At 40.6% G+C, this 27,569-nt stretch overlaps 1 protein-coding gene across 5 annotated transcripts in view; it reads left to right on the forward strand.

Moving 5' to 3' along the window:
* FMN1 (formin 1) overlaps positions 1-27,569 on the forward strand; it is a 415,982-nt gene that overhangs the window by 216,008 nt on the left and 172,405 nt on the right. For all 5 annotated transcript variants that reach the window (XM_068548761.1, XM_068548771.1, XM_068548781.1 and 2 more), the window contains one exon: positions 13,894-13,981. In XM_068548761.1, the coding sequence (XP_068404862.1) occupies positions 13,894-13,981 (88 nt within the window). The remainder of the gene's footprint in view (positions 1-13,893; positions 13,982-27,569) is intronic.

Raw genomic sequence — 27,569 nt, forward strand, 5'->3', positions numbered from 1 at the left:
TTTTTGTTTTATGTTTCACTGGAAGTTGATATCTTCGTACTCTTCTGTTCTTTTTCTTTTTTCTTTTTTTCTGCTGTACAGCCCTCTGTCTAGTTGCTTCTCACCAGGTTAGTTGTCAGTGTTTTAGAATTGTTTCATATTTATTAAGGCAAGCACTCTTTAAGGGGCCTCGAGCACTAGGAAATCATAGGATGACGTTTCTCGTCTGTACCTTGGTGTGACAGTAGTTTTGGTCCTGTCTGCAGACAGGACAGTGAATGCACTGTTGTCTCTCCTGAGTCTCTGATCAAGAGTAAACGCATGTGATTTTGTTTTTGGAGTCTGTTCTCTACATAACAGGAAAACTCCAAAACCAGCAGAAGTACCTACTGCCCACACCCGCCCCCCAATCCCACTGTGCCCTTCACTCCCTGCCCCACCGCAGCCTTCACCTGCTGTGGCCTTCTCTCCCCATTTGCTTTCTGAACAGAATTCACTGGCCCGAAAAGCAATAAAAGCGTTTTTCTGTCTCATCAGTAAGGGAATGGGATGCCAAATATGTTCTCAGACGCAGGACAGGATGACAATTTGCCTTTTCACACTTCTTGGTGAAGAGACTAAATCCTTAAAGTAAATTTCATCTGAGCAATTTTACGTGTCCCCAGAAATAAGGCCATGGAAGAGATTCAGACCTAACAGTTTGACAGAACAGTGCAGCTTAGTTTTCCTTGAAACATTTGGTGGCACAGATATCAGGCTGCGTGTGGAAAGCTTATTTTAACGCCATTTATCAGGCCAGTTGATGGAGGCCACTACCCAGAAGCGTACCCACCCACGCTGGCCATCAGTGGCAAGGGCTCGTTTACACCAAGTCACGTGACATTTCATAATATGGCACCATGGAGCCCGCCAACCAGCTCCTCTGGGTGTGATGCCAAAGAGTGGCAGGGGGTGGAGTGCAGGAGAAGAAGGGACAAGGAACCTGAGTCAGCATTTATTTTCCTGGGCACCAACCAAGAAACAAATGCATGTGTCCAAGGGAGTGCTCATTCTCCCTGAGGAGAGAGCAAGATGGCTGCCAACTTTGGTCCTGCTGTTCCCCTCCAGCTGGCCCTAGCTCTTGGTACTGGCTGGGAAAAGTAGTTGCTTACCTGCCTCATCTCCAGTCACCATCACATTAGCAGTGTCAGGGAGGGCACAAGGCTGGCCACAGCTGTGAAGTGGGATTGTGTCAGTTGCTTATTCCCATGATTTTTTTTTGGGGGGTGGGGGGCTCGCGGGGAGAGGGTGCATATAAGGCCTACATCCATGGGCTACCATGCCTCATGACCGTGTATCATCTTGCGTTACATCTTGGAATGTCCACTGGGAAACACTCTGTTTTCCAAATTAGATTTCTATTGCTTATAAAATAAGGATTTCCAATTTGGGGAGTATGTGAATGGGTGAGAGTTAAATGAGAGTAAAAATATTAAACCTAGGGGTTCCCTGATATATACCCTATCTCATCCCCAGAAGATACTGCTCTCTCTAATCCAGCCAAAATTCAGACTCCATACTAATTTATATTTGTGATTTGGAGGAATCCAGAGGAAATTATCAGCTCAGTCACCCAAGCTTAAAGCCCTTAGCATAGGTGCATCAATTTCTACATCTCCGCCGTAGGATTCTACCTGCTTTTCAACCTAGTGCATGAGAATGTCTTCAAGATAAATGCAGCAGTCATTGTGAAAGTACCTTGGTCCGTTTGGAAGCTAGTGCCTTAGAAATGCAAAGGATTACTGTTAAAGAGGCAAGCTGACTTGTCATCAGTAGCACATATGCTTTATGCCAGCCTCCGAATGTCTGTAGTTTTGCCAAGTAGTAGAATTTGGTGAGTGTTGATATGAAGCATAAGCAAAAGATATGGCCAGTCTGAAGGCACAAAAATAGAAATAGTGTTTTTCAGAGTTTTGCTTTGGAGAGTCAGATTGTCTCCTTTCTGTGTATTCTCCACTGTGTTGTTTGATCTCCCTGAGAGAGGCAAGCCATGTACTAATTTGTTCTCTATAGTCGAAAATGTCCTGCCCGTGGAGATTTGATATATATCATTGTCTCGAAAGTAAATATCTACCCATGTATGTAGATCCTTCATTTATTTGTTTGTTTTTGGTGGAAGAAGGGAAAGGCAGCAAATTTCACGTGTACTTAATTTGCCTGAAGTGACCGAAAGATGTTCAGTAGTGATAACACATAAGGCTGTATTTAACTGGACATGGGGCCTGTCCTCCAGGCTCTGTGATAAAACCGACTTCACTGGGGATGGAAATCCCGTGACTGAAACTGAGAAAGTTCAAATGTGTGGACTAAGCTGAAGAACAGAATACCCACCTGATCTGCTTTAGGTTTCAACGTGTTTGGTGTTTAGCTAAGGTATAAGTGTGGCAATGACTCCTCTTTTTCAGACAGGGAGGGCTCCCTGGAAGAAGAAGGCTTCTGTGATTCTCTTTATTTTGTAGCTGTGCCGAACTCACTTGGCCAAGCGTGCCTCCAGCATTCATGGCCTATCCAGACGATTTATTTTTATTTTTATTTCTGGCCACGTCTGCCAAGCTCAGGCAGAAAGCTAAAGATATATATGGATTTTATGAAGATGTGAAAATCCCACTGGACCTGGCAGGAATTCTTTCTTGGTCTGTCTGGCAAGACTTTTCTAGTTGAGCAGTCAGGGTGTGGTTTTTCCACTGGAGCAAATCTGTCTTCCCACTCCTGTCTTCATTCTTATTCAACGAGGCAGATTTTTCTAAAAATCCACATACGTAAGAAATAATAATGATTTGGATGCACGGGCTCAAGGTGCAGGTTTAGACAGGGTGGGGTGTGGGCCTGCCTTCCCCTCTCTGGAGGGCATGGTGAGAGGTCCTTAGGCGATGTAATAGTGCGCATGTGTGACAGGCCCTAATCCTAGCATGCGGCGGGGGTCTGGAAAGGCTTTGCCTTAAACTAGGCATGTCTAATAGGGTTTCACACAACCTGTGAATTTGCCCCTGCACAAGGTCAGCTTGTAGGTCAGTGGAATGCTGCACAAATTGCATTCTCCTCCAGACTGTAATTATACCTAGGAGAAGGCCATGTGTTGCCAAGTTCAGCTGACTCCAGATAGGACCAAGATAAACTGAGGGCTTGCTAATGCTTCTCAGAAACTGATTTTTAAGGCTTTGATATAAAGCATCGCTTGTTTTTTTTTTTTTTTTTTAAAAAAAAGATGGTCTTGAGGTTTATGAAGGGGCTTTGTGTAGAGGATGGTGAGACCAGCCATTGTCTGCCTTCCCTGAGAGCAGAACAAGATTGTTTGAAATGGAAGCATGAGGAATTCCAGTCAGACATAAAGTGAAACGCTTCAGTGCCAAAAGCTACTTAATACTAGAAAATGATTTTAAGGATTATAACAAATCAAGTAATATGCAGCTAAAGACAAAGAAGAATGAAAAACGGGTATGGGGAGCAATCATAGAGTAGGAATAGGATGAAAAATTTAGGTTGTGTTTACAATTAGCTGAGGTAGGATTGCGTTTTATTTGTTTGATGGAAAATGGCTATAAATATGTGTCTGTTATATGCCTGTAACTGTCATAATTTCTTAAAGTGTGAGCTTTCTTCTAAAGTAAGGTCCATCCTTAAATATCTGGGCCACTCCAAAGGAAGAGGGTAAGTCAGGCGACATCTGCAGGTTTCTTCAACGCTAACAGCTAAGTCATTCCAAAATCCACTTAAAGCAGAATATTCAGTAGATGAGCAAACTTTTATAAGTACTCATACTCTCTCATAAATGTTTTCTGAAATATCTTTCTCGAACAGCCTGAAATGGGCATTTTATTCCCCGGACCCACTTGGAAGGAGGTCACATTGAGAGCTTCAAGGCATTATTCTGCCTACCTGTTCCACATCCACGTGGAAAACCATGAATTTGACATTCACCTTATGAAGCTATGGGCTAATAAAGTCAGGAATCCTACCAATATCCAGCAGTCAAATGTGGAGGACTGGCCTGAGGGTCTGCAGTGTGAAAGCCCCTCCTGCTGGCTGGTCGTAATGCCTAATGCAGAACCTTCACCCCAGTGGCCACGTGGCATGGAAGGAGCCCTTTCTGCGTGGCTAAGGGGAGCTTAGGTTACAGTGTTGGTTGCAGGTCCTGGTCTGCAGAGCTTCTCATCTCTCAACTCTCCCTCGTGGAGAGGTTTTCCAGAGGTGAGACCTGGACTTTTGTTTCAGGAAAATGGCACTGAGTGTAACGCTTCTGGAAATGCTTTCAGGTTACCCAGAGGAAGACTCTGCCCGAAACAGCCATTTCACTTAAAATCCCCACTTTCAATGAGTCCTGGCATTTTTTTAGGTATCATATACCTAAGAACAATTAGAAACTCTTCATGTTAGCTGATCCCTGTAAATAGCTCCCTTATGTCAGACTTATTTATGTGAGTTTCTCTCATATAAATAAACCAGTCTTTGAACTCCCATTGAACAAGGATGTATATATATGTACATATATATACATACGTGTATGTGTTTGTGTGTGTATATATATATATGTTATTTTTAATCTTTATAGCCCTGCAGTGCACCAACATCGGAGTTTGCATATTGTGAGTGTTGCTGAGTTGGACTGACTGTGTCTCAGCATTGGTGTGGGATGATAGTCAGGGCAGGCCTAGAAATAGAAGGCTGGTCTCCTGATTTTTCTCTTAACGACTAGTCACCAGATGATGCCTGTCACTTTCCATAGCTGGTCAGGGGAATATGACAGCTCAGAAGGCTCAAGCTAAAAGCTAGAGGGCCAGGACCGTTGTATTTATGGCTCTGGTTCTTAGTTTTATTTGTATTTCTACTTAGATTGTTACATTGCTGGGAACCTTTGACTTGGGCCAGACAACTTTAAAAATTTGTTAAAATAACACAGGATAATAACAACCAGAATGCTTAAAGAATGGGTTGGTGCTGATTAATTAAATTTTTAGTTAATAAATGATTTGATATGTTATGAGGTTTTTTGTATTTAAAGTCCTATAGTTATTTTTTAAATGTATTCAATAGAAAAGTTCCTACTATAAGAAAGGCAGGCTATTATATATCTGACAGCCTCAGGCAATTTAGGATTCTAAAAGTTTTCCAGATAATCATTACGATCGCCAGTCTTCACTGTTCAGTAATGCAAATAGGGAAGGTATAGTTGATTGTGATTTCTTTCAAGCCCATGATATTTTAGAGAAGCTAGTGAATTGGGAAGAATACCCAAGATTAGTTTATCTTCCTCTCATATTTTCTTTCTCTTCAGAGAGGAATTTTGAAGTTGACTTTATCTGTCTAGAAGTTAGCTTAGCAAGAATGAGTATGATACAATAAAAGAAAAACAAGCGGAATTTTCAGTTAGTGGAAGGTTCTCCATAAATTGCATCTGGTTATTTGAAACTTGACCGTGATTCTAAAAAAGAATATTTTAAAAGCAGTGTAATAATTATTGGTTGATAACTAACTGAACATCTTTTAAAAAAAAAAACAAAAAAACTTTGTCCTCCCTCTTTCTTTTCCTTGTTTGTTCTCTCCATCCGTTTTCTCAATCTTGTCTTTTTTCCTCGATGTTTTCTTCCTACCTACTCTGCTGTGAAGGTAAATGCCTCAGATAATAGGTAAAAATCTGGGTAAGGAGTAATGACATTTGATCACAAATATCAGAAAGGAGAATTGGGTTAGAACAAAGTGTCCTTCTAGTTCTGTGCCCCTTGCTTTAACACCCTAGCAGTGAGGTGACTGCACTGACTCTACAGGACTCCTGAGCCTATAGTATTGTTACCTTTCTGGAAATCCACAGGGGGCCACTAAAGGAATAAAAGTTTACAATATCATGGTGCTCACTGCCCCCAATTCACAACTCTCCACTTGGATTGGCTCGTGTGCAGAGGCGCATAAAACCTTAGTAGGGGCGCAGTAAAAGGTAGTTCGCTTCCCCCTTCTTCCCTTAGAAAATGCCTCTCATCCACGGCAATCTCTGTGTAAGTCTCTCTTCCTGCTGTTCAGCTATGTCATTATTTAAATTTCTTTGCATTGAACCAGCCCAATAGATAGTCATTGGAAAACAGCAAAAAGGATACAAAGACAGTTCACAAGAACATGTGACCGGTAATCAGATGGTTAGCCTTACTATTAAATCACTAAAAATGCCAAATAGTGAAAAAACATTTTACCTATCATATTGACCAACATTTTTAAAATTGATAATACTCAGGGTGGGTGAGGGAACAGGAAAACTGTCACCCTCAAATACTTGGCAGGAGTATAAATTGATGGCACCTATTAGAAACAATTTGACAATATTTATCAGAATGTAAAATGGACATGCTCTTTGAACCATTTCTATAAGTCTATTCTATAGAAATACAACCTCAAGTGACCTCAGGAATGATCTGAATATATACTGAAGTCTTGGACGGGACTTTTTAGCTGACTGAACTCCCACTGAGTCTGTTTATTAAGTCTAATGTGTTGTTTTCCTCCGTGTTTTTTTTTTTTTTTTTAGTCATTTTGCACATTGGAATTAAGACTATTTTAAAATATGTATTCTACTCTTTGTGGGCTTTTTAACCCCTTTTTTACTTCTGATTTTTGTTCTTATAATTTGTTTGGTAGTGTCCTCCACTTCCTAAATTAGAAGCTTTACAAACTACAGGCACCCTTGTTCTATTGTGCTTTGCAGATACTGCAATTTTTACAAATTGAAGGTTTGTGGCAGCCCTGTGTCGAGCAAGCCTGTTGGTGCCATTTTTCCCAACAGTATTGCTCATTTCACGTCTCAGCATTGCTCATGTCTATTGGTGCCATTTTTCCCAACAGCATTACTCATTTCATGTCCAATTTTGGTAATTCTCACAACATTTCAAACTTTTTCATTATTATTATATTTGTTATGGTGATCTGCGATCAGTGATCCTTGATGTAACTATTGTCGTGTTTTGGGACACCATGAACCACGCCCACATAAGATGGGGAACCGAATCAATGTTGGGTGTATTCTGACTGCTCCACCAGCCAGCCATTCCCCCATCTCTCTCCCTCTCCTCAGACCTCCCTCTTCCCTAAGACTCAACAATATTGAAATTAGGCCAATTAAGAACCCCACAATGTCCTCTAAGTGTTCAAGTGAAAGGAAGATTGACACATCTCTCACTTTAAATCAGGAGCTAGAAATGATTAAGCTTAGTGAGGAAGGCATGTCGAAAGCCGAGATATGCCCAAAGCTAGGGCCTTTTGCACCAGTGAGCCAAGTTGCGAACGCAAAAGAAAAATTTTTGGAGGAAATTAAAAGTGCTATTCCAGTGAACACGCAGATGATAAGAGAGTGAAACGGTGAAAGTTTTAGTGGTCTAGCTAGATCAAATCAGCTGCAGCATTCCCTTTAGCCAAAGCCTAATCCAGAGCAAGGCCCTAACTCTCATCAATTCTATGAAGGCTGAGAGAGGTGGGGAAGCTGCCGAAGAAGAGTTTGAAGCTAGCAGGGGTTGGTTCATGAAGTTTAAGGAAAGACGCCATCTCTATAACGTAAAAGTGCAAGGTGAAGTAGCAAGTTATCCAGAAGATCTAGCTAAGATAATTCATAAAGGTGGCTACACTAAACAGATTTCTAGTGTAGCTGAAACAGCCTTCTGTTGGAAGAAGATTCCATCTAGGACTTTCATAGCTCGAGAAGGAGAAGTCAAAGCCTGGCTTCACAGCGTCAAAGGACAGGCTGACTCTCTAGTTAGGGGCTAATGCATCTGGTGACTTGAAGTTGAAGCCAGTGCTTATTCACCATTCCAAAAATCCTAGGGCCCTTACAAATTGTGCTAATTCTACTCTTCCTGTGCTCTATAAATGGAACAACAAAGCCTGCATGACAGCACATCTGTTTACAACATGGTTTACTGAATATTTTAAGCCCACGTTTGGGACCTACTGCTCAGGAAAAAGATTCCTTTCAAAATATTACTGCTCATCGACAATGCACCTGGTCACCCAAGAGCTCCGATGGAAATGTACAATGAGATTCATGTTGTTTTCATGCCTGCTAACACAACACCCATTCTGCAGCCCATGCATCAAGGAGTAATTTTGACTTTCAAGTCTTATTCTTTAAGGAATACATTTTGTAAGGCTATAGCTGCCATAGATAGTGATTCCTCTGATGGATCTGGGCAAAGTCAATTGAAAACCTTCTGAAAAGGATTCACCATTCTAGATGCTATTAACAACATTGGTGACTCATGCTAAGCGGTCAAAATATCAACATGAGCAGGAGTTTGTGAGAAGTTGATTTCAACCCTCATGGATAACTTTGAGGAAGTCACTGCAGATGTGGTGGAAATTGCAGGAGAACTAGAATTAGAAATGGAGCCAGAAGAGGTGACTGAATGGCTGCAATCTCATGATAAAACTTGAACAGATGAGGAGTTGCTTCTTCTGGATGAGCAAAGAAAGTGGTTTGAGATGGAGTCTACCTGAGATGGAGTCTACTCCTGGTGAAGATGCTGTGAAGACTGATGAAATGACAGCAAAGGATTTACAGTATGACACAAACTTAGTTGCCAAAGTAGCAGCGTGGTTTGAGAGGATTGACTCCAATTTTGGAAGAAGTTCTACTCTGGATAAAGTGCTATCAGACAACGCTGCCGGCTGCAGAGAAGTTGTCTGTGAAAGGAAGAGTCAATGGATGTGGCAGACCTTATTCCTGTCTTATTTTAAGAAACTGCCATAGCCACCCAACCTTCAGCAACCACCACCATGACCGGTCAGAAGCCATCAACACTGAGGCAAGACCCTCCACCAACAAAAATATTACCACCTGCTGAAGGGCTCAAGTGATAGCATTTTTTTAGTAATAAACTATTTTTAATTAAGGTATATACATTGCTTTTGTAGACATAATACTCTTGCACATTCAATAGACTACAGTATAGTGTAAACATAATTTTTATATGCACTGGGAAGCAACAACTTTGTGTGACTCACTTTATTGCGATATTCACTTTATTGCAGTGCTCTGGAACCAAACCTGCAGTATCTCCGAGGTATGCCTGTTGTACAGTGTGCAAAACAGGATGGTACTGGTATAAAGACAGACACAGACCAACAGAACAGAGGAGAGAGCTCAGAAATAAACCCACACGAATGTGGTCAAATGATCATCAACAGGAGTGCCAAGACTAAAAAATGGGGAAAGGACAGTCTCTTCAACAAATGGTGCAGGGAAAACTGGATATCGAAATGCAAAAGAATGAAATTGGACTGTTATCTTTCAGCATAAACAAAATTCAAAATAGATTCAAGACTTAAATGTAAGATCTGAAAGTGTAAAATTCCTGTGAGAAAACATGAGAAAAGCTTCATAACATTGGTCTTGCTAGTTATTTCCTGGAAATGACACCAAACCACAGGCAACAAAAACAAAAATAGACGAGTGGAACTATATCAAATTAAGAAGCATCTACACAGCAAAAGAAACAATCAACAGAATGAAAAGGATATATATGGAATGGGAGAAAATATTTGCAAACCGTATGTCTGATAAAGGGTTAGTATCTCAAAATATGTAAGGAACTCCTACAACTCAGTTTTTATAAACCTGATTTAAAAATGGGCAAGGACATGTATAGACATTTCTCCAAAGAAGACCTACAAATGGCCAACAGGTATATGAAAGGATGTTCAACATCACTAACATCAGGGAAACGCAAATCAATCAAAACCACACCTAGCAGGATGGCTGTTACCAAAAACAAAAACATAACAAGTGTTGGTAAAGATGCTGAGAAATTAGCAAAATAGAACTACCACATTATCCAGCAATCCCACTTCTAGTATTTAGCTAGTATTTAGTATTTAGCTAGTATTTAGTATTCTAGCAAATCCCACTTTGGTATTTATCCAAAAGAATTGAAAAGAAGATCTCAAAGAGATATTTACACTCCCCTGTTCGCTGCAGCATTATTCACAATAGCTAAGAAGTAGAAATAAGCTAAATGTTCATTGATAGATATATTTATATATATGCACACACACATACAATACGCACATATATACACACACACAATGGAATACATATATACACATATGTATATATGTATATGCGCACATATATATATACACACAAACAGAATGGAATATTATTCAGCCTTAGGAAGGAGATTCTATCACATACTACAACATGTATGAACCTTGAAGATGTTATTCTAAGTGAAATCAGCCAGTCACAAAAGGACAAATACTGCATGATTCTGTTTACATGAGGTATCTAAAGCAGTCAAACTTGTAGAAGCAGAAAGCTGCCCAGGGGCTGGGGGGGAGAAGGAAATGGAGTATAGCTGTTCAAGGGGTATAGAGTTTCCATCATGTAGGATGAAAAACTTCTAGACATCTGCTGTACAACAGTGTGCATATAGTTAACAGTGATGTACTGTACATTTAAAATGTTGTTAATATGGTAGATTTCATGTTTTCCTTTCTCTCTCTCTCTCTCTCTTTTTTTTACTGTAGGAAAAGAAAAAAAATTAAACCTTTCAGTCATGAAAACAAACGAAACGAGGGCTTAGGGCATATATCCATTCCGTGTCCGTTGTGTTCCTACCATTTTAGCTGGTTTTGAGAAACCTGGTGTTATTCCACAATTGAAGAGAGACTATTTTTAAAGGTCTAGTTAGAGGTAGACAGAGAATTTGACACAAATAGGGAAGAGAATACAAATGCTCTGACTTGAGCACTGCCTACCCCCTTTTTAGGAAGTAGCACCGCATTTCAGAAAACTCTTAAGGTCTCAGTCCAGCCGAAGGTAACAGACACTTTCTTTCCAAACACTTGCCGTGCCAGGTTATTAAACAGAATTGCAAGGATGGTAACATCCTTTCCACAGGACAGCCTGGTTGAACAATGAAGTGGGGATGGATTTGCTTGTTTTTGTTTATATTTTTTGTTTTTTTTTAATATTTATTTTATATTGGAGTATAGTTGATTTACAATATTGTGTTAGTATCAGGTGTACAGCAAAGTGATTCAGTTATACATACACATATATCCATTCTTTTTCAGATTCTTTTCCCACATAGGTTATTATGGAATAGTGAGGAGATTTCCCTGTTCTATACAGTAGGTCCCTGTTGGTTATCTATTTTATATATAGTAGTGTGTATATGTTAACCCCAAGCTCCTAATTTATCCTTTCCCCTGACCTTTCCCCTTTGGTGACCATAAGTTTGTTTCCAAAGTCTGTGAGTCCATGTCTGTTTTGTAAATAAGTTCATTTGTATCATTTTAGATTCTACATATAAGCGATATATGTTGTCTTTCTCTGTCTGACTTACTTCACTTAGTATGGTAATCTCTAGGTCCATCCATGTTGCTGCAAATGGTAGAATTTCATTCTTTTTTATGGCTGAGTAATATTCCATTGTATATATGTACCACATCTTCTTTATCCATTCCTCTGTCAGTGGACACTTAGGTTGCTTCCATGTCTTGGCTGCTGTGAATAGTGCTGCAATGAACATTGGGGTGTATGTATCTTTTCGAAGTATGGTTTTCTCCAGATGTATGCCCAGGAGTGGGGTTGCTGGGCCATATGGTAGTTCTATTTTTAGTTTTTTTTTTTAAGGAACCTCCATACTTTTCTCCATAGTGGCTGTACCAATTTACATTCCTACCAACAGTGTAAGAGGGTTCCCTTTTCTTCACACCCTCTCCAGCATTTATTGTTCATAGACTTTTTGATGATGGCTGCTTGCTTTTATCCAATGACAGACAGAACCTCAATCTCAATTTCAGTCCCTCCCTCTCTCTCTGTTCTCTTGTGGTTACTCTCTTGCTTTCTTTTAATTAGCTATTAGAAAATCTTGAATTTGAACCTTGTTTTTCCTGTAGGTAGAATGTGTTACCCAGGGTTTTCAGAACCCTAACTGGATAGCATGGTGAATATTGGTTTGAAGACATTTTTGCAACCCAGTTGTCCTCTTGTCATAAATTTGATTCTTGTGCCTGTCTCCTTGACGTTGATGTGTATGCCACGACCAAGCTTGTATCTCAGTCACTATCTTGGTCTTTTAAGGATAAATCTAGTCAATTCCCAAAGCTTTTCTTATTTTGAATTTGCTTTGCAGTTAGTTCAAGTCATGGTTTTATTCGCCTTTTTAGTTCTTCTCAGCAATTTTAAATCATTAAATTCTACAAAATTTATGATGTCAAGGGCATGAGTCCAGAGCAGTGCCAGGCATGTAACAGATGCACAGCAGATATTTGTTAATGAATGAATACCCGTCTGAATATTTACACAAAGCTTCAGTAGGTTTTTCTTAATTTTGTATTGGACTTGAAAAATCGTTTCACTTTAAATTTGTGTTCTCTAAGAAAAAGCTAGAAATTGCATTTTTTAAGAAGATATTTGATATATATACTATCTTGTTGCTTTGCTGTCGTATAAAAAATAAATAAAAATACCAAGTACCTTCTTTATTTCTTTTAAAAACTGCAATTCTGTATCCTCCAAGAATCTTTCTTTAAGGCTAATGTTGAAATGATTAAACACATTAGGCTGAAAATCAGATTTTCCTTTTATCTTGATGAAAGCTTAGTGTTTACTGTACTTTCGGCCTAACAGTAAGATAAGAGTAGCCATGCTGAGCAGAGAAAGATACAGGGCTGGCGAGAATTGATTCAGCATCAATCAATAGGTAATTAGACAGTTGGACAAATAGACAGTCTTGGTTGGAGCAAGCTCCTGTTATCCCTTATTGTTCAACCAGCAAGCAACTCAGCTAGTTAGTACCAATATAAATGTAGACGTTACTGTTTAATCTTGTCTTCACTACATTTTTGGTAAGTTTGTGTGTACATAGGTGGGAGAGGAAGCATAGCTCTTTAGTTTGTATTTTACCCAGAAAAGTACGTTAAAAAACATAAGATTTGGTGATGTCTTATGCGTATTTCCTATTGATTTTTGTAGCCCTGCCATAAGAGGAAAAAAAGATAATTTTTTTCCCTTAGTGGCCACTGTGCAATACATTCTTTGGAGCTGATTTGGTTTAGAGAGAGACAAAACTGTGATGAGCTCTCCATGGAGTATTCATAGGGGTTGAAATTATTGGCAATGAAGTATTTGGAGTTTCTAAACAGATTATAAAAGTTTCTGTATACATATATTATTATAAAAGACCACTTCTAAATAGTTTCAAATTAAATCTGTATGTACAAAGTATTATTTATATTAATCATAGCACAAATACAAAGCAACCTAACCCTCCTGACTAGGGCAATTTTATTTAAATAATAAGCCTGTGTCAGGAACTGTTTTAGGTGCTTTACCTATATTATGCCATTTAATTTCTAGAATAAATGTACGAACTAAGTACAGTCAGCCCTACTTCATGATGAAAAAGTTGAATTCCTAGAGATTAAGTCACTTTTCCGAGGCCATATCACTGGTAAACAGCGGAGTCGAGATCTCAATGATCTTTCCCCTAAACCACTCAGCAGATGATCCTGCAGCCAAGGAGGCTAGAGGCTGTGAAGTGACTTACGAAGTCCAACGTGGAAACAGGCCAATGATAAGTGGAAAAGTTGGATAAAAACTTGCACATGTGTTGCAATTACAACTTAGTTAAGATGTGTTTGAATAAAAAAGATCAGAGTAAAATAAAGATTTGAGTGCTCGTATTAGATTGGTGGAATTTAGGGTGGTGTTTTTCCTGTATTTTCTAAAATATCTATACTTGTGGATAAGTTATATTCAAATTAAAGTATTAAAATAGACTGACTGTAGCATCAGTTTAGTTTACCAGACTATCTAAAACTATGAAGGTTTTCGGAATGCTTCTGAAAGATTGCCTGGTTGTTTGAGCTTGTGTTAATTTTTTAAAATTCCAGATCATCAAGTTATTGGATGGAAAACGATCTCAAACTGTGGGAATCTTGATATCTAGTTTGCATTTAGAAATGAAGGATATCCAGCAGGGTAAGTCTTTTTCATTGTTTTTTTTCCAACTTTAAAATTTTCCAGCTTTTATTGTGAAAAATATCAAACATATACAAAATGAGAATGCCGCGGTGAATCCCGTGTACCCTGTACCTAGCTACAAAGCCATTAATCCACTCTTGTTTCATCTAAAGCACCCTCCTTCTATTAGATTACTATGAAGCAAATCTCAGACATTTTATAATTCATCCTTTAAAATGGTAACACACCACGAAAAGATATGGATACTTTAAGCGTAACTCCAGTGCCATCATCATGCATTTAAAAACATTTGCAATAATTTCTCAATGTCATCAAGTATGTAGTTCTAATATCACTGATTGTAAATTCGTCCATTCATTTACAGTTAGTTTGAATGAGGATCCAAACAGATTTCACGCATTGCCTCAGATGTGTCCATCTCTCAGGGGTTTCTTTTTTTTTGGCTGCATTGGGTCTTCGCTGCTGCGCGCCGACTTTTCTCTAGTTGCGGTGAGCCGGGGGCTCCTATTCGTTGAGGTGCGTGAGCTCCTCACTGTGGTGGCTTCTCTTGTTTCGGAGCATGGGCTCTAGGCACGCGGGCTTCAGTAGTTGCAGCACATGGGCTCAGTAGTTGCGGCACGCGGGTCCTAGAGCTCGCAAGCTTCAGTAGTTGTGGTGCGTGGGCTCAGTAGTTGCGGTGCGTGGGCTCTAGAGCACAGGCTCAGTAGCTGTGGCACACGGGCTTAGTTGCTCCGCAGCAAGTGGGACTTTCCCAGACCAGGGATCGAACCCATGTCCCCTGCACTGGCAGGCAGATTCTTAACCACTGCACCACCAGGGAAGTCCCCTCTCAGGGGTTTCTTTTGATCTAGAGGTTTCTGTCCTCTATTTTTGTTTTTTTTTTCGTAATTATTTTTTTGAAGAAGCCAGTTTCTTCAAAAAAGAAGAATATTCTGTGGAGTTTCCCACATTTTAGATTTTCCTGTTTGCGTTGCCTGGTTTTTATTATGTTCTTCTGTCCCCTATGGTTCCTGCAAACTCTTAGTTTGATCTAGAGAGTTAATCTGAGTGGGGGAAGAGTACTTCACAGATGCTATTGTATACTCTATCAAGAGATACATAATATCTGGTGTCTCTCTGTGATGTTGGTGGGCACTAATGGTCTTTGCCTAGATTCATTGTTTCATTAGAAGTTTGCCGAATAATGATCTCCTAATTCCCTCATTTCTTCTTCATTAGCAGGAATGCTTCTATGGAGAAACACTCTCCTTCTTCATCCAGTCGGTTATGTCACTGTTTCTTAATCCCCTATTCTTTTTCAAATGACGCAATTTCAACTTGGTTTCCTTTGGCTCAGTTTGAAATAAGACATTTAGAGAGGGAATTTTACTTGTATATATTTTTCTTAGGCCCTAGAAGAGTAAACCCAAAAACCTTCTGATGTTTTTGAAATCCGCGTCTTGCATGAAGGCAGTGCTCCCCCTTTCTCGGTCATCAGTTAAAGTAAATCTTCATTTTGACATGTCACTGATAATATTTTCTGAGTGGTAATACAATCTCTCATAGATGGTTTCAGTAGAATTTAGCTTGGGTGTAACAGGAGACACTCTGAAACCACACTTCCTTTCAGGTTTTAGTTGGTGTTGCCTCAAAGTTATTTTATTCTGAGACACAGCAGAAGACCCCCGTAGGTCCCGAACTGAAAGGCACTTCAGAAACTTTCATACATTATCTTTCCTCTGAAAAAAGCTTTGTTAAGGGCTTAAAATTTTGCTTTATTACAAACATTTAAAATTCCACATAAAACTAAACATATCCTGAATCAGATGACAGTCACAGAGTATTCAAATAAGCTTGTCTGTTTTTAATATTTAAGCTTAATAGTAGAACTGAATACATAAGTGTGGATATTAAACCTCAGACAATGTTGCACTAGTTGATTTGAGTTTGGGGCAGAGGGTAGCTGGCAAGGTCCACCATCAGAATTAGAAAAGGATTCTTCAGTGGCTTTAGGTATTAGATCTACTAGAATGGAATTTCTGAAATTCACACAGAAAACTGTGACGCTGACGCAAATGAAAAATGAAAAAATAAAACCAAAAGAATATCGGCAGGGACGTTTATAATCTTTTGTCAAGGAGAGTCACTTTTTTGATGCAATCATTGAAATCGAAAGGAATTTTTCAGGTATAGTGGCAGAGTCTTGTCCTAAACCACGGTACTGTTTATAAGCCTGGTAAAAATCAAGTATGCTTGGTTTCATCACCATGACAGGTAGCACTACGGATATGAGCTTTACAATGTCCACAGCACCTTGGACTCTATTCATTTCTTTTTAGGCATGTCCTGTTGTAGTACACGTCAGATTGCCATATGGATCAGACTCTCCGGCCATGTGCTATTCCAGTTACCATCTCAGGACTGTAAACCTTCTTCCCATGGCACTCCAACCTTGTTGGGTTGAATGTTCATGGTGACTTGAATAAGAGAGTAGTTCACCGAGACCTTTCCCAGTATTCTACTCTGGACAAGAACATGTTTATATGAAGTAGACGTGAACTTACATTTTAGCACTGGAAATGTTGATTGTAGCATCACAGACTTCTAGGACTCATGGACACCACTTTAATTCTTTCTCTTGCTTCAGGGCATCTCTGTTATCCACCACAGAGTTGGCTCCTAAGTTAAAAAAAATTATCTCCATTTCATGTCTTCATTTAGTAATGCATTCCAGATGAATATAGCAATATAACTCGAGCTTAATTTCTCTTTAGAATCATTTGACTGACACTGGCATCTGAAGGTCACTTAGGAGCCCGGGCTGTGTCAGGTACATTTCATTCTGAATCCATGTCTGGTGGTGAATGGAATGCACTTGGCCTTGTGTTGTCATCCTGATGAAAGGACTCCCTGTGCTGACCTTGACCTAAACGTTTGTTTTAATGTAAGAGGGGTAGCTGTCGTGAGATCTGATTGGGGCAGGCCAGCTGGCAGCCAGGCAAGGTCATACAGCATGTCAACCACGGTGAGGTGACCACAGTTGGGAGACTGTTCTTCAGCCTTCTGGTCATATATTCATCTTTGTCAGTGTGCAGAGGTAGGTGCACTAACTTGCACTTTAGTGCAAACTTACACGGAGCTGATGTATACACCGGAAAGCTAGTATATTCACTCAGAGAAGATCAGAGAATTTTCCATTGTCATGACAAAAATGTTTATCATATCTGTTCATTGTTATGTCCGTGTCACTTGTCTCTACTTGGCATTAGATATTTGCTTATGCCATTTTCCCTTTTGCTGGTCACCTTGAAAATAGTTTTGGGTGTTTCAGCCCACAGTTATCTCCCACAGATGGATAATCCAGTTTTTACTTGTTCAGCTCTTAAAAGGCAACCTTATTTTCTTCATTTGTAAGGTGGGCACTTCTCTGTTGTCCATTAGACACTGCCTATAGTGTATATTCAAAGTGGAATTTGGGGGCTCAGTACCTCAAGGTCTTAACTGATAGCAAGTAGCAGAGCCAGTGCTTGTTCCTTTATGACGTGTAGCATTTCTTTGCTCAGAATTTCTCTGATAATTAAGCATCATTTACCAATAACTGGGCTAATGTATCATATGTAAATGTCACTCAATAAGTGATTTTTGTTTTTAATTTGATTTTAAAGAATAGACTAAACCTTAGACTAGATGAAATCAGAATGTCATGAATTCCATTCCAGTGCATTTGGGCAAAACTTCTTCATTCTTCTTTCCCTCCCTCCCTCCCTCTTCCTTCCCTCCCACCCTCCCTCAGTAAACATGTACTGAATGCCAGCTCTGTTTCAGACACTGTGACTGCCACAACACATAAGATCCAGACTCTCACATTCTCAAGAGTTCACAGGATGGTGGGAGAGATGTACAAAGTATCACAAGATCACAGTATAGAGTTTCCTGTGAAATAACAGAGAGCAGTATATTGGCTCCTCCTGTAAAACTTAAGATGAGTCTTAGAGGATGAAATGGCGGTCGTCACATAGAGAAGGAGCTTTTCCAACTGAGGAAAGAAGACATGTGGAAAGAGGCACAGCTAGAGTATATACGTTACATATGAATGTGGCTTGTTTCAGGGCAAAGTGCTGGAAAGGCAAGTCACATCCAGACCAGGAAGGGCCCTGAATATCATCAGATGAAATTTGAACATTATCCCATCAGTAACAGGGAGACAGAGTTTCAAATTTAAAAGGGGCAGTGCTGTGATCTGATGTTGAGTGCAGAGATATCTCTGAGGCCATGGAAGACTGGCCCCCAAGCCCTTTCATGCTCTGGCCACAGCCGTACCTCCTCCTTCGCTTGGCTGTGCTCCCTTCCTCTCTCCCTGCACTCTAGCCACAGTGGTCCTCTGGTTCCTTAAAGAGGCCAAGTGCTTTCCTTCCTCTGTGTCTTTGAAGGCACAGCATGCTTTTCCACCCCACTCTTTATAGCTTGCTCCTTTTCTTTGCTGGGGTTCAGCCACGTGCCTCAAAGAGGCCCTCCCAGATCCTCTTCCCTAATTTAAGTCACCCTAAGTTAATTCTCTTATTTTCTGCACAGCAGCTAATATTTTATTTGTTCATCTACTTCTCACTTACATCCACCACCAGAATATAGGCTCCAAGATGGTGATTGCTCACTGATGTGTCCCTAGCACCTTGTTGTGCCGGGCACCTAGGTGAGGAGGAGGGTCATCCAGGGTCTGTTGAATGAATAAACAAAAATAGTCCTGAAGGTGGCTAGATCTGTTAGAAAGGGGGCGGTGATTGTTGACATAATAAATGACGAAGCCCAGAACCAAGGCTGTGTCTGTGGAAATGTAGAGGAGACCATATACAAGGGATATTTGGAGAGAGGATTGCTACGGTTAGTCCCATCGGATTCACACAGTGATGGAGAAGTCTTACATGTACCTTGGATTGCTGGTTTCAGCAAGAATGTGAATAATGGTGCCAAAAAACATAAAATGGAAATACAGGGGAGAAAGCATGGGTAGAAGCAAAAAGGTCAATTCTGTTTTGGATGATTTGAGTCTGAGATGACTGGCGACATTTCAGCAAAAGTTTTCAATGAGCATCTGAAAATTCTAGCCTGACACTAAGTAGATGCGGGTGGGTTAGAGATAGAACATTCCCCCAAAGGTAGCCACCCTCATCTGTTTCTCTCTACCCAAATGTTGTGGAACATCTTGTGGGAGAAAGCCAAATCCCTGTACTGACTGAAGTTTAAAAGCACTGCGTGACTAAAGGCAAGACCTTGGTTGTGGAGGAAGAATAGTTTCAGGACACTGATCGTAATACCACTGCACTTGTATTTGGTCCAGGAGAGATTCCGAGTAAGTGACTTACTTCTTGCTGGTTTTCCATCTGCTAAACTGGACGACTTATATTTAAGAGCATTTGGCATCCTTGGACACAGTGACTGCCTACATGATTGCAAATTAGTGTTTTCATTCCACGTTAGTGATTTCCTCTTATTCTTTTCCCAGGGGAGATGGAAAATTGCCGTTGACTCTTCTCGATATAAACCTCCGTATGCATTGCAACAGACTAAGTGCCAGAAACCTCCTGGCATCTATTTGGAATTTCCCGTACACTCAGAATTCATATTTATAATATTTAATCTAACATGAAAATAAAACATTTTTCACTTTAGTTCCTACTAGTCCAGAATCTCAGTTTGGGGGTTCAGCTGCATCAAAGACTATCTTTCTGTTTAGAAATCCCAAATCAAAATGTAAGAGGATTTCAGTTAGTTGTATGCCCAGAGTCTAAAACCCAGATCTGAGAATGCCCACTGGACTTTGCTCCCTTTTGCCTAATAACTTCTGGAAATCTCTGTCAAGGTTTATGCCAGTTGTCTAAAACATAATGAATTTCACCAGGCATCTGAAGTTCACCATGAATTGTCTAGAACTTTCCTGAGGAACATTCTAATTCTAGCCTGGAAGACCTATACTCAAAGAGCAAAATTTTTATCGTGCACCCCTGCCAGTAAAAAGTTTTAGAGCGTGCTTCTCAAGTTATGTTTTTAAGAACTTGTACATCGTGTAAATGTGTGACAGAACTAATATTCACATTATAAAATGTATGCAGAGATATAAATTAAAATGAGATTAATATTTCTAAATATCTTACTGATTTTGATGGCTTTAAGTTCTCAACAGCTAATATCTCAAGGCTCAGTATACAAATAGGGTGAGGCTTATTATTAAAAATCGTGGACTTAAACCCACATTTCAAACAGTCTCTGGATAAATTCTATTATAATTTATGGAGGTCAACATCTTGGCAAATCCGATTCAACTGCCCTTGCTTCTAATTCATTCCACTACTGATGAAGAACTTGTACTAGCAATCAGAGCCTCTGCTCTGCCATTTTTCTTATCGTTGATGGATTATCTTCAGTCTGGGGTTTCTCTGCAGGAACCTTTTGAAGCCAACTTGTTTATTTTGTCAAGTTTAGTTAAAACCAGATTTCAGAATCAGAAAACGTTATTTAATTGCCCTCTCACCATCGCCACCAAATCCCGGTATGTTGAACGTAAAAGAACAAGTTGAGGAAGGCATGTGTGAAGGAGTTTACCCACCAAAGGTGACAGGTGGTCACGACCTGCTGTCATACCAAAGGAAGGCGCCAGGGTCAAGCAACTTATTAAGGACTGACAGAGCTCAGTTTTGGGATGAATATAAACAGTAGTTCTAACGCTACTGGATTTCCTTTCCCAGCTTTCTCTTTCTCCCACCAAGTCTAAAACACCTGAGCAGCAGGGATCCCACCCACCTCTCTCTGAATCCCTGTGCATTCCTTCACTCTCAGAGCTGAATCCAGAAAGCAGAGGGTGGCATTTCTTTGTGCTTTACCTTCAGGCAACTGGCTGAGACCATCCAATCTGCCTGGAATGTAATTTTGGCTTAAAAGAACCAGAACTAATGGAAGAACAGAAGCAGCTTAACCCAAACTGTTTCTCATTCCACTGCCCTGCAGAGAATAGAGGGGACGAAGGAGGGGAAGTTCTGTGAATTCTTCGCCTGTGCCCTTCTTTGAGGTTTGAACCATGGACAATTTTAATTGCACCTATAAAATGGCACCTTGCGGCAGAGTACATGCCTGGACTTAGGCAGGAATTGGGATTTTTGCTTTATAAGATTGAGTGATTTGGAGCTTTGGGAACAGATCAGATGTGTCCCTTTTGGGATTGTCATTTCTTTCACCTGCCAGCCAGCTCCTGTTGACTGTGTCATTTACACATGCCTCCTGTTTCCATCAAAGCTCGACTAAAGGTCTGTACCAACTAACACGACACACTAGCAGGCATTTGGCAATGTAGATAAGATCGTAAAATATATTCCCTCTATAGTTGCTATCCTTTATGTGTCTGGAGGCAACTTTTGTTCGTGTTTCTTCATTCTCTGTGCCTTCGCTTCCCTTTTTAGTTGGTTCTGGCATGCAGTATAAAATTGCAATTATTAATGTCTTTTCAAGAAAATTGGACTTTACATTACTGTAGATTTTCTTCTAAGATAATGCCTTTTCAAGTTCTGGGTTTCTTTTTCCTTTTTTTAGAAACTCTTTTTTGCCATGATTGGAACCACAGTATTGATTATTGTCAATAACTGCGAGTAGTTAACAAAGATTGAAGTTTGTCTTATGACATATATTAAGATAGCATACTAGAATCGAATTAAGTATTAGCAATAGTTAAATAACGGTGAGGTTATGGATTGTACAATACCCAAACGACATTTTCGTGGCACGGGCTGTCTGTGGTTCCCACTGGGAGACTGCCGATTGATGTAAAAAGCATGTGATGCCATTCAGAGGCAGAGGTTTCTGTATGGACTGTTGTGGGTAGTTGGTTCACTGATTTTTTTTTTTTTTTTAAGGTGGTGAGAATTTTAGGTGGAGTGAGTATTTCTAGTCTAACACTTATAAAGGCTAAAAGAAGTACAGTCGTAGTCCTGTCATTGGTTATGGAACTGAGCTTGGGAAATCATGCTTTGCCACTTCGTGCCTTAGTTTCATCACCTATAAAGCTTGGGACATCAGTAACAGCCACCTCGTATGATTAAATGTAAAGCACTTAGAGCAATGCCTGGCTCACAGGAAGCTCCCGACAAAGGCTAGCTACTCAGTGATTAAGTATTCATCTCCGGTATGGTCTGCCTACTTTCCCACCCTCTGATGGAGTGCACAGAGATGCCTTTAAGCTGCTTAATAATTGCTGCCCTCAGCATTTCATCTGGATAGGTGCATGGAATGAGGCTTGGCCCGTACCTGTGTCTGCACAGGTGTGCCTGGTGCCAATCGGAGGAGGAACATGGTGGTCAGTAGGGAAAGAGTGAGGTGTATTGAGGAAGGGCTATAGGAGAGCTATGGCCATCATGAAGAGACTTGGGTACAGAGCATTCAGCAGGGCAGGTTCTGTGCAGCTCTTGTCCTGGCCTCTGTGTGGTTCTTCCACCCTCCACACTCCTCTCTGCCCAGCCCCCTTCTTTTCACCTCTTGCCCAGTTTCATCACGAGCTTGGTCTTCATTCTCAGTGATGGCCTCGTTGTTGGGAGGTGAGACTGTGGGGGTGATTCCTGCTCTGCCTTCCCTCAGCTTTCAGATTCTACCACAGGCTCCTTCCTTCCATGACCCCACATCCTTGCCTTTCTCTTGAGAGAGGTCAGAGGAGTTGGTTTTTGGCAGGTATGAGGGGTAGATCACCTGAGAGTTTAAAAAACCCAAGGCCTGGGACTTCTATGGTGGTCCAGTGGTTAAGACTCCGTGCTCCCAATACAGGGGGCACGGGTTGATCCTATCCCTGTTCGGGGAACTAAGATCCTGCATGCCGCATGGTGCGGCCAAAAAAAAAAAAAAAGAAATAAAATAAAAAACTCAAGGCCTTCCATATTACTTTCCCCATTCCATTCTCTTTTCCTTACAAATTATTTATCAGGCCCTAAAAATATCAGTCATTTGGTCAAAACAGGTGAGTTTTATGTTGGCTACTCGGGAGCTAACAATGTTAACAAAATAATTTCTTTTTTTTTTTTCCATAAACTTATTTATTTTATTTATTTATTTTTGGCTGCATTGGGTCTTCATTGTTGCGTGCGGGCTTTCTCTGGTTGCGGCGAGCGGGGGCTACTCTTCGTTGTGGTGTGTGGGCTTCTCATTGCGGTGGCTTCTTTTGTTGCAGAGCACGAGCTGTGTAGGCACGTGGACTTCAGTAGTTGTGGCACGCGAGCTCAGTAGTTGTGGCTCGCGGGCTGTAGAGCACAGGCTCAGTAGTTGTGGCGCACAGGCTTAGTTGCTCCTCGGCATGTGGGATCTTCCCGGACCAGAGCTCGAACCCATGACCCCTGCAATGGCAGGCGGATTCTTAACCACTGCACCACCAGGGAAGCCCGAACAAAATAATTTCTATTGATAATCCAGTAGTCATCTTTGCTTTCTTGGGCTGAGAATAAATCTAGTCCATTTGCAAAGGATTTTTATACACCCACTTGTGAAGAGGTGTCATGTCAACTACTGAAGGACACCGAAAGAAGCATACAATGGGCTAATAGAGGCTATTTTTAAAACCAGCATCAACCAAAGCCTGGTAAAGCAGCCATCTTTCGGTGACATCTTCCACACCTTGGATGACCAAGTTTACTTTGGCTAATCTAACAGACGGAGTGTGCCTTTCCTACTTCAGTCTGCCATGTGTTTCTTGCCCAGAGAGGTTCCTCTGTCAACAAGAACAGTGCCCTTAAGTAAGTACTTGTTTTGTGCTAATTAGAAGTCGTTCAAAACAGCAAACGCTGTCCTGTGTTTATTTGGACGAGGTGCACTTGGGGATAGAAAAGCGTTCAGGGTTAAAAATGGCTGGAGGGCTGCAAGAATTCTTGCCGGTTCTTTCTCCTTACCCTGGTCTTGTGAAAAGCTGTCTCCAAACCAGAGAGGGAATTTACCTATTGTGTTAAGACCCTGACCCCGTGCCTGTGCCTTAAGCAGGCACATAGTTTTTATGTGCGCCTGTTAGTTTGAATTTGTGATACTGATCTGCTTTTTGTCCCTGCTGACGGTTATTATATCTTAATGGGCGAAACCCTACTCTAATGATCCTTGTGTATATAATTCTCGGAGTACAGAGCAGGCACCAGAGGACCACATAAAAACGTTTGCCTCAATTTCCCTGGAAAAAAGGAGCCCAGAAACCAGACTTGACCAAGTAACAGATTTTTAAAGGTAAAGGAACCCAATAAAATTACCAGCTTTTCACAGCGTGTGTCTACTTCCTTTCGACATATTGTGAAGTGTAGGTGAAATATTCTAACTGAACTGACAGTGGGAGTGGGGATAACTAAGGAGAGAGGGAGATAAAAGTAAAAACCACCAGCCATGATTGATACCGCAGAAGCAATGAATTGTTGGGGGTCCCCCCTTTGTGGATTTGGCACTTCACCTTTCTGACACCACCTGCAGGAGTGTCGGTATAATGAGCCCCATACAGATGGAAGCAACAGCTAGAAGTACTTGGAATTACTGTATCAGGGCTTTGAGGCGCACTGGAGAATTGTGTAGGCTGGCATTTGCTTATTCAACTTTTACAGTAAAGAGGGTGTTTGTCTGTGAGTGTGTGTGAGAGAAAGAGCAATAGAGTGTGCGTTTACAAGTACAAAGTGGAGGGGGCTATCTGATCCTAGGTAACTCCAAAAATATTTCAATAAATGACTGATTTCTTTCTACAATGTAATCTTCAATTAACTAAATGGGTTCATGGGATGCTTCTATGTTGGTTGGTGAGTGCCTTCAAGAATCAATTCTCTAGGGGCTTCCCTGGTGATGCAGTGGTTAAGAATCTGCCTGCCAATGCAGGGGACATGGGTTCGAGCCCTGGTCCGGGAAGATCCCACATGCTGCAGAGCAACTAAGCCCATGCGCCACAACTACTGAAGCCTACAGCCCGTGCTCTGCAACAAGAGGAGCCACCGCAATGAAGAGCAGCCCCCGCTCACCACAACTAGAGAAAGCCCGCGCACAGCAATGAAGACCCAATGCAGCCAAAAATAAATAAATAAATAAATAAAATTTTTAAAAAAAGAATCAATTCTCTAATACACTGTCCCGTATTTGGGGAATAGCATGTTCAGGTATGGATTCCGGCCCTATGTACGAACTTAAACTGTTCATGGTGAATAGGAGGCAGGATCATGTACATGCAAGACAGCTCTCCTATGAGTCACAGGACTTAGGCTCTTTTTACGTATCAACCCTTTGGCCAATAACCTAACCTTCCCTGGCCACCCTATAAGGTAGGAATAATAGAAATCATTTAGTTTCCTTAAGCTCTTGGGCTCAACCAGATGATCTCTTCACAGTGCTGCTTCCACCACTGAGTTTTATTTTACTTTTAAGATCCTCGTGGAAGAGGAGAAATCTCAGTGGAATACTTGGCACTGACCCTAAATTAATCTCTCAGTCTACTTCTTCCTCTCCCCCATTTCTCCCCCAAGGATGAGACTGGAAGTGTAGCTCGGGGCTAGGAAAGGAATGGGCTTAAAAATCAGGCCAAGGCCTTAGGACTTCACCCAATATTTAAAAGAAAGACATCTGAGGTATTTTAAACATCAAGTAAAATTTTGAGACCTGTGTTTTAAAAAAAAAAAAAAAAAAAAAACTTGGGTGGTACGATGAAGCGTGGGTTGGTGGGAAAGATGGAAATGAGAGGTAAAAATAGGTTAGCTTTCTAAATGGACCCGAAGGTTAGCTTTTTATATTTCCCTTAAGACATTCGATACATTATTTTTTGTAATTACAGTTTTTGTGCATGTAAGTTTTCTATTAATGCTTCCCGAAGTTGGGTCTCGAGCAGGGTTTTGAAGGACCAAAAGGGTTTAAATTGCAACTGCTCCTATCTGAAACACTCCAGAATTCTAGAAAGTTTCATTTGTAACACAAACTACTCAGTAATGGCAGTCTTCTTTCTCTGATTCTTTCCAGATGTTGAAGGAGATAAGGCATTAACAAGCATTAAAACACATCCACAGTGTGTATATTTAACTTCCCAATAGTCAGTTTGTAGGTACCATTCTGATTTCACACCATGCTTTATACGCTGGGCCAAGCATACATCTTAACCTCACTTAATGTTTTCAGTAAGTGAAATTAGACCCATTCTATGGCTATGCTGAGGTTCACAGAGATGAACCTGCCAGGATCACGTAGTAAGTTTTGCTCCCTCCACAGCAGTCATCTCGGTCTTTTTCTGAACCTTGAGCTTGTTCCTTCATCAGGATTAGAAATATCCTTCTGCACTTACCTCTCCCTGGAAGGCTTTTCTCCCAGACACTCACAGAACTGACCTGCTCAGCTCTTAGCTTAAGTGTCACCTCTTCAAAGAAGCCTTCATCCATTAACCTCTGTCATGTTGCTCATTTCTCTGCTTTCTTCATATCCTTATCTGTAACTGTTTATTTGTTTATTTTATGTCCCCTAAGGTGGAGTATAAATCTCATGAGATCAAGTGCTTTGAACATCTCAGACACACATTTGATTTATGTAATCACAGCATTTTAGAACCGTTTCTAGAACTTGGTGCACGTTCAACAAGCATTTATTCAAGGGATGGGTGAATGAACGAATGAATGTCGCCAGAGCCCATGCTTGTTCTCCAGTCCCATCCTCCCTACATGTTTTCCTCTGCTTCCTAGCATACTGCGGGGGAATTGGCTGAGGGTATAACCCATCAAACTGTGTATCTGGGACCCAGACTGATTAATTTCTGAAACTCAAATATTTACTCACTAGGAAAGGAAGCCAACAGATCATTCTCTTTCCCATTAGGTAAGATTACTTGATTATATGTAAGCTTGCAGTTCGTGTGCAGTACCTAGTTTAGGAGTGAACGTTTCTGATAAATTATTTTTAGAATTTTACTTTTTCTTATCGCATTCCCGTTGGCCGATTTTTCTAGGAGACTATTAGAATTTACATAAACTAGACATTGTTCCTGGCCATTTTTTTGTTTTTTTAAAGCATCAGACATTGAAAAATGCCTGGTCCATCTAACAAGTTAGTGAATTCATATTATCCCCACACACAGTGTTCCTGGGAGGGTAAATTCTTGCCTTCTTTCCTCAAACGACATTTTTCTTTTGTGGTTTCAGATTGGACTTTTCAGAAGGGTAATTTTCCTTTGTCTTGGTGGAATCTGAGACGACTGACTTTGTCACTAGCATATTAACCTCTTTTCTCACTACCCCACGTAGCTGAGGAATAGCTTGATGATTAATTCCTCTAAGTTAGAGAAGGTGGCCTATGAAGGAATTTTAAGTACATTTCTCGGTGTTCTGTGAAGTTACATGATCTTAGCTCCGTTAATTAAGTTTATTAAGATTGTATAAAGGGGTTCATGTGATTCTAAACCACAGAAGACGCAAAACAATTTGGAAGCAACCTGCCCTTTACCTCGATCCCTACCTTCTCCAAAATCCGTGGTGTAGTGCCAACGAACAGAACAATGGTTGACGAGCAGAATTTTAAGGCATTCTAAATATTACTGGTTGGTTTAATAAAATTAATTAGCCTGCCACGGAGAAAATTTACTAGCGTGCTGGTT

Source organism: Eschrichtius robustus, chromosome 1 (assembly GCF_028021215.1).
Source record: "Eschrichtius robustus isolate mEscRob2 chromosome 1, mEscRob2.pri, whole genome shotgun sequence".
In the NCBI taxonomy this organism is placed as follows: domain Eukaryota; kingdom Metazoa; phylum Chordata; class Mammalia; order Artiodactyla; family Eschrichtiidae; genus Eschrichtius; species Eschrichtius robustus.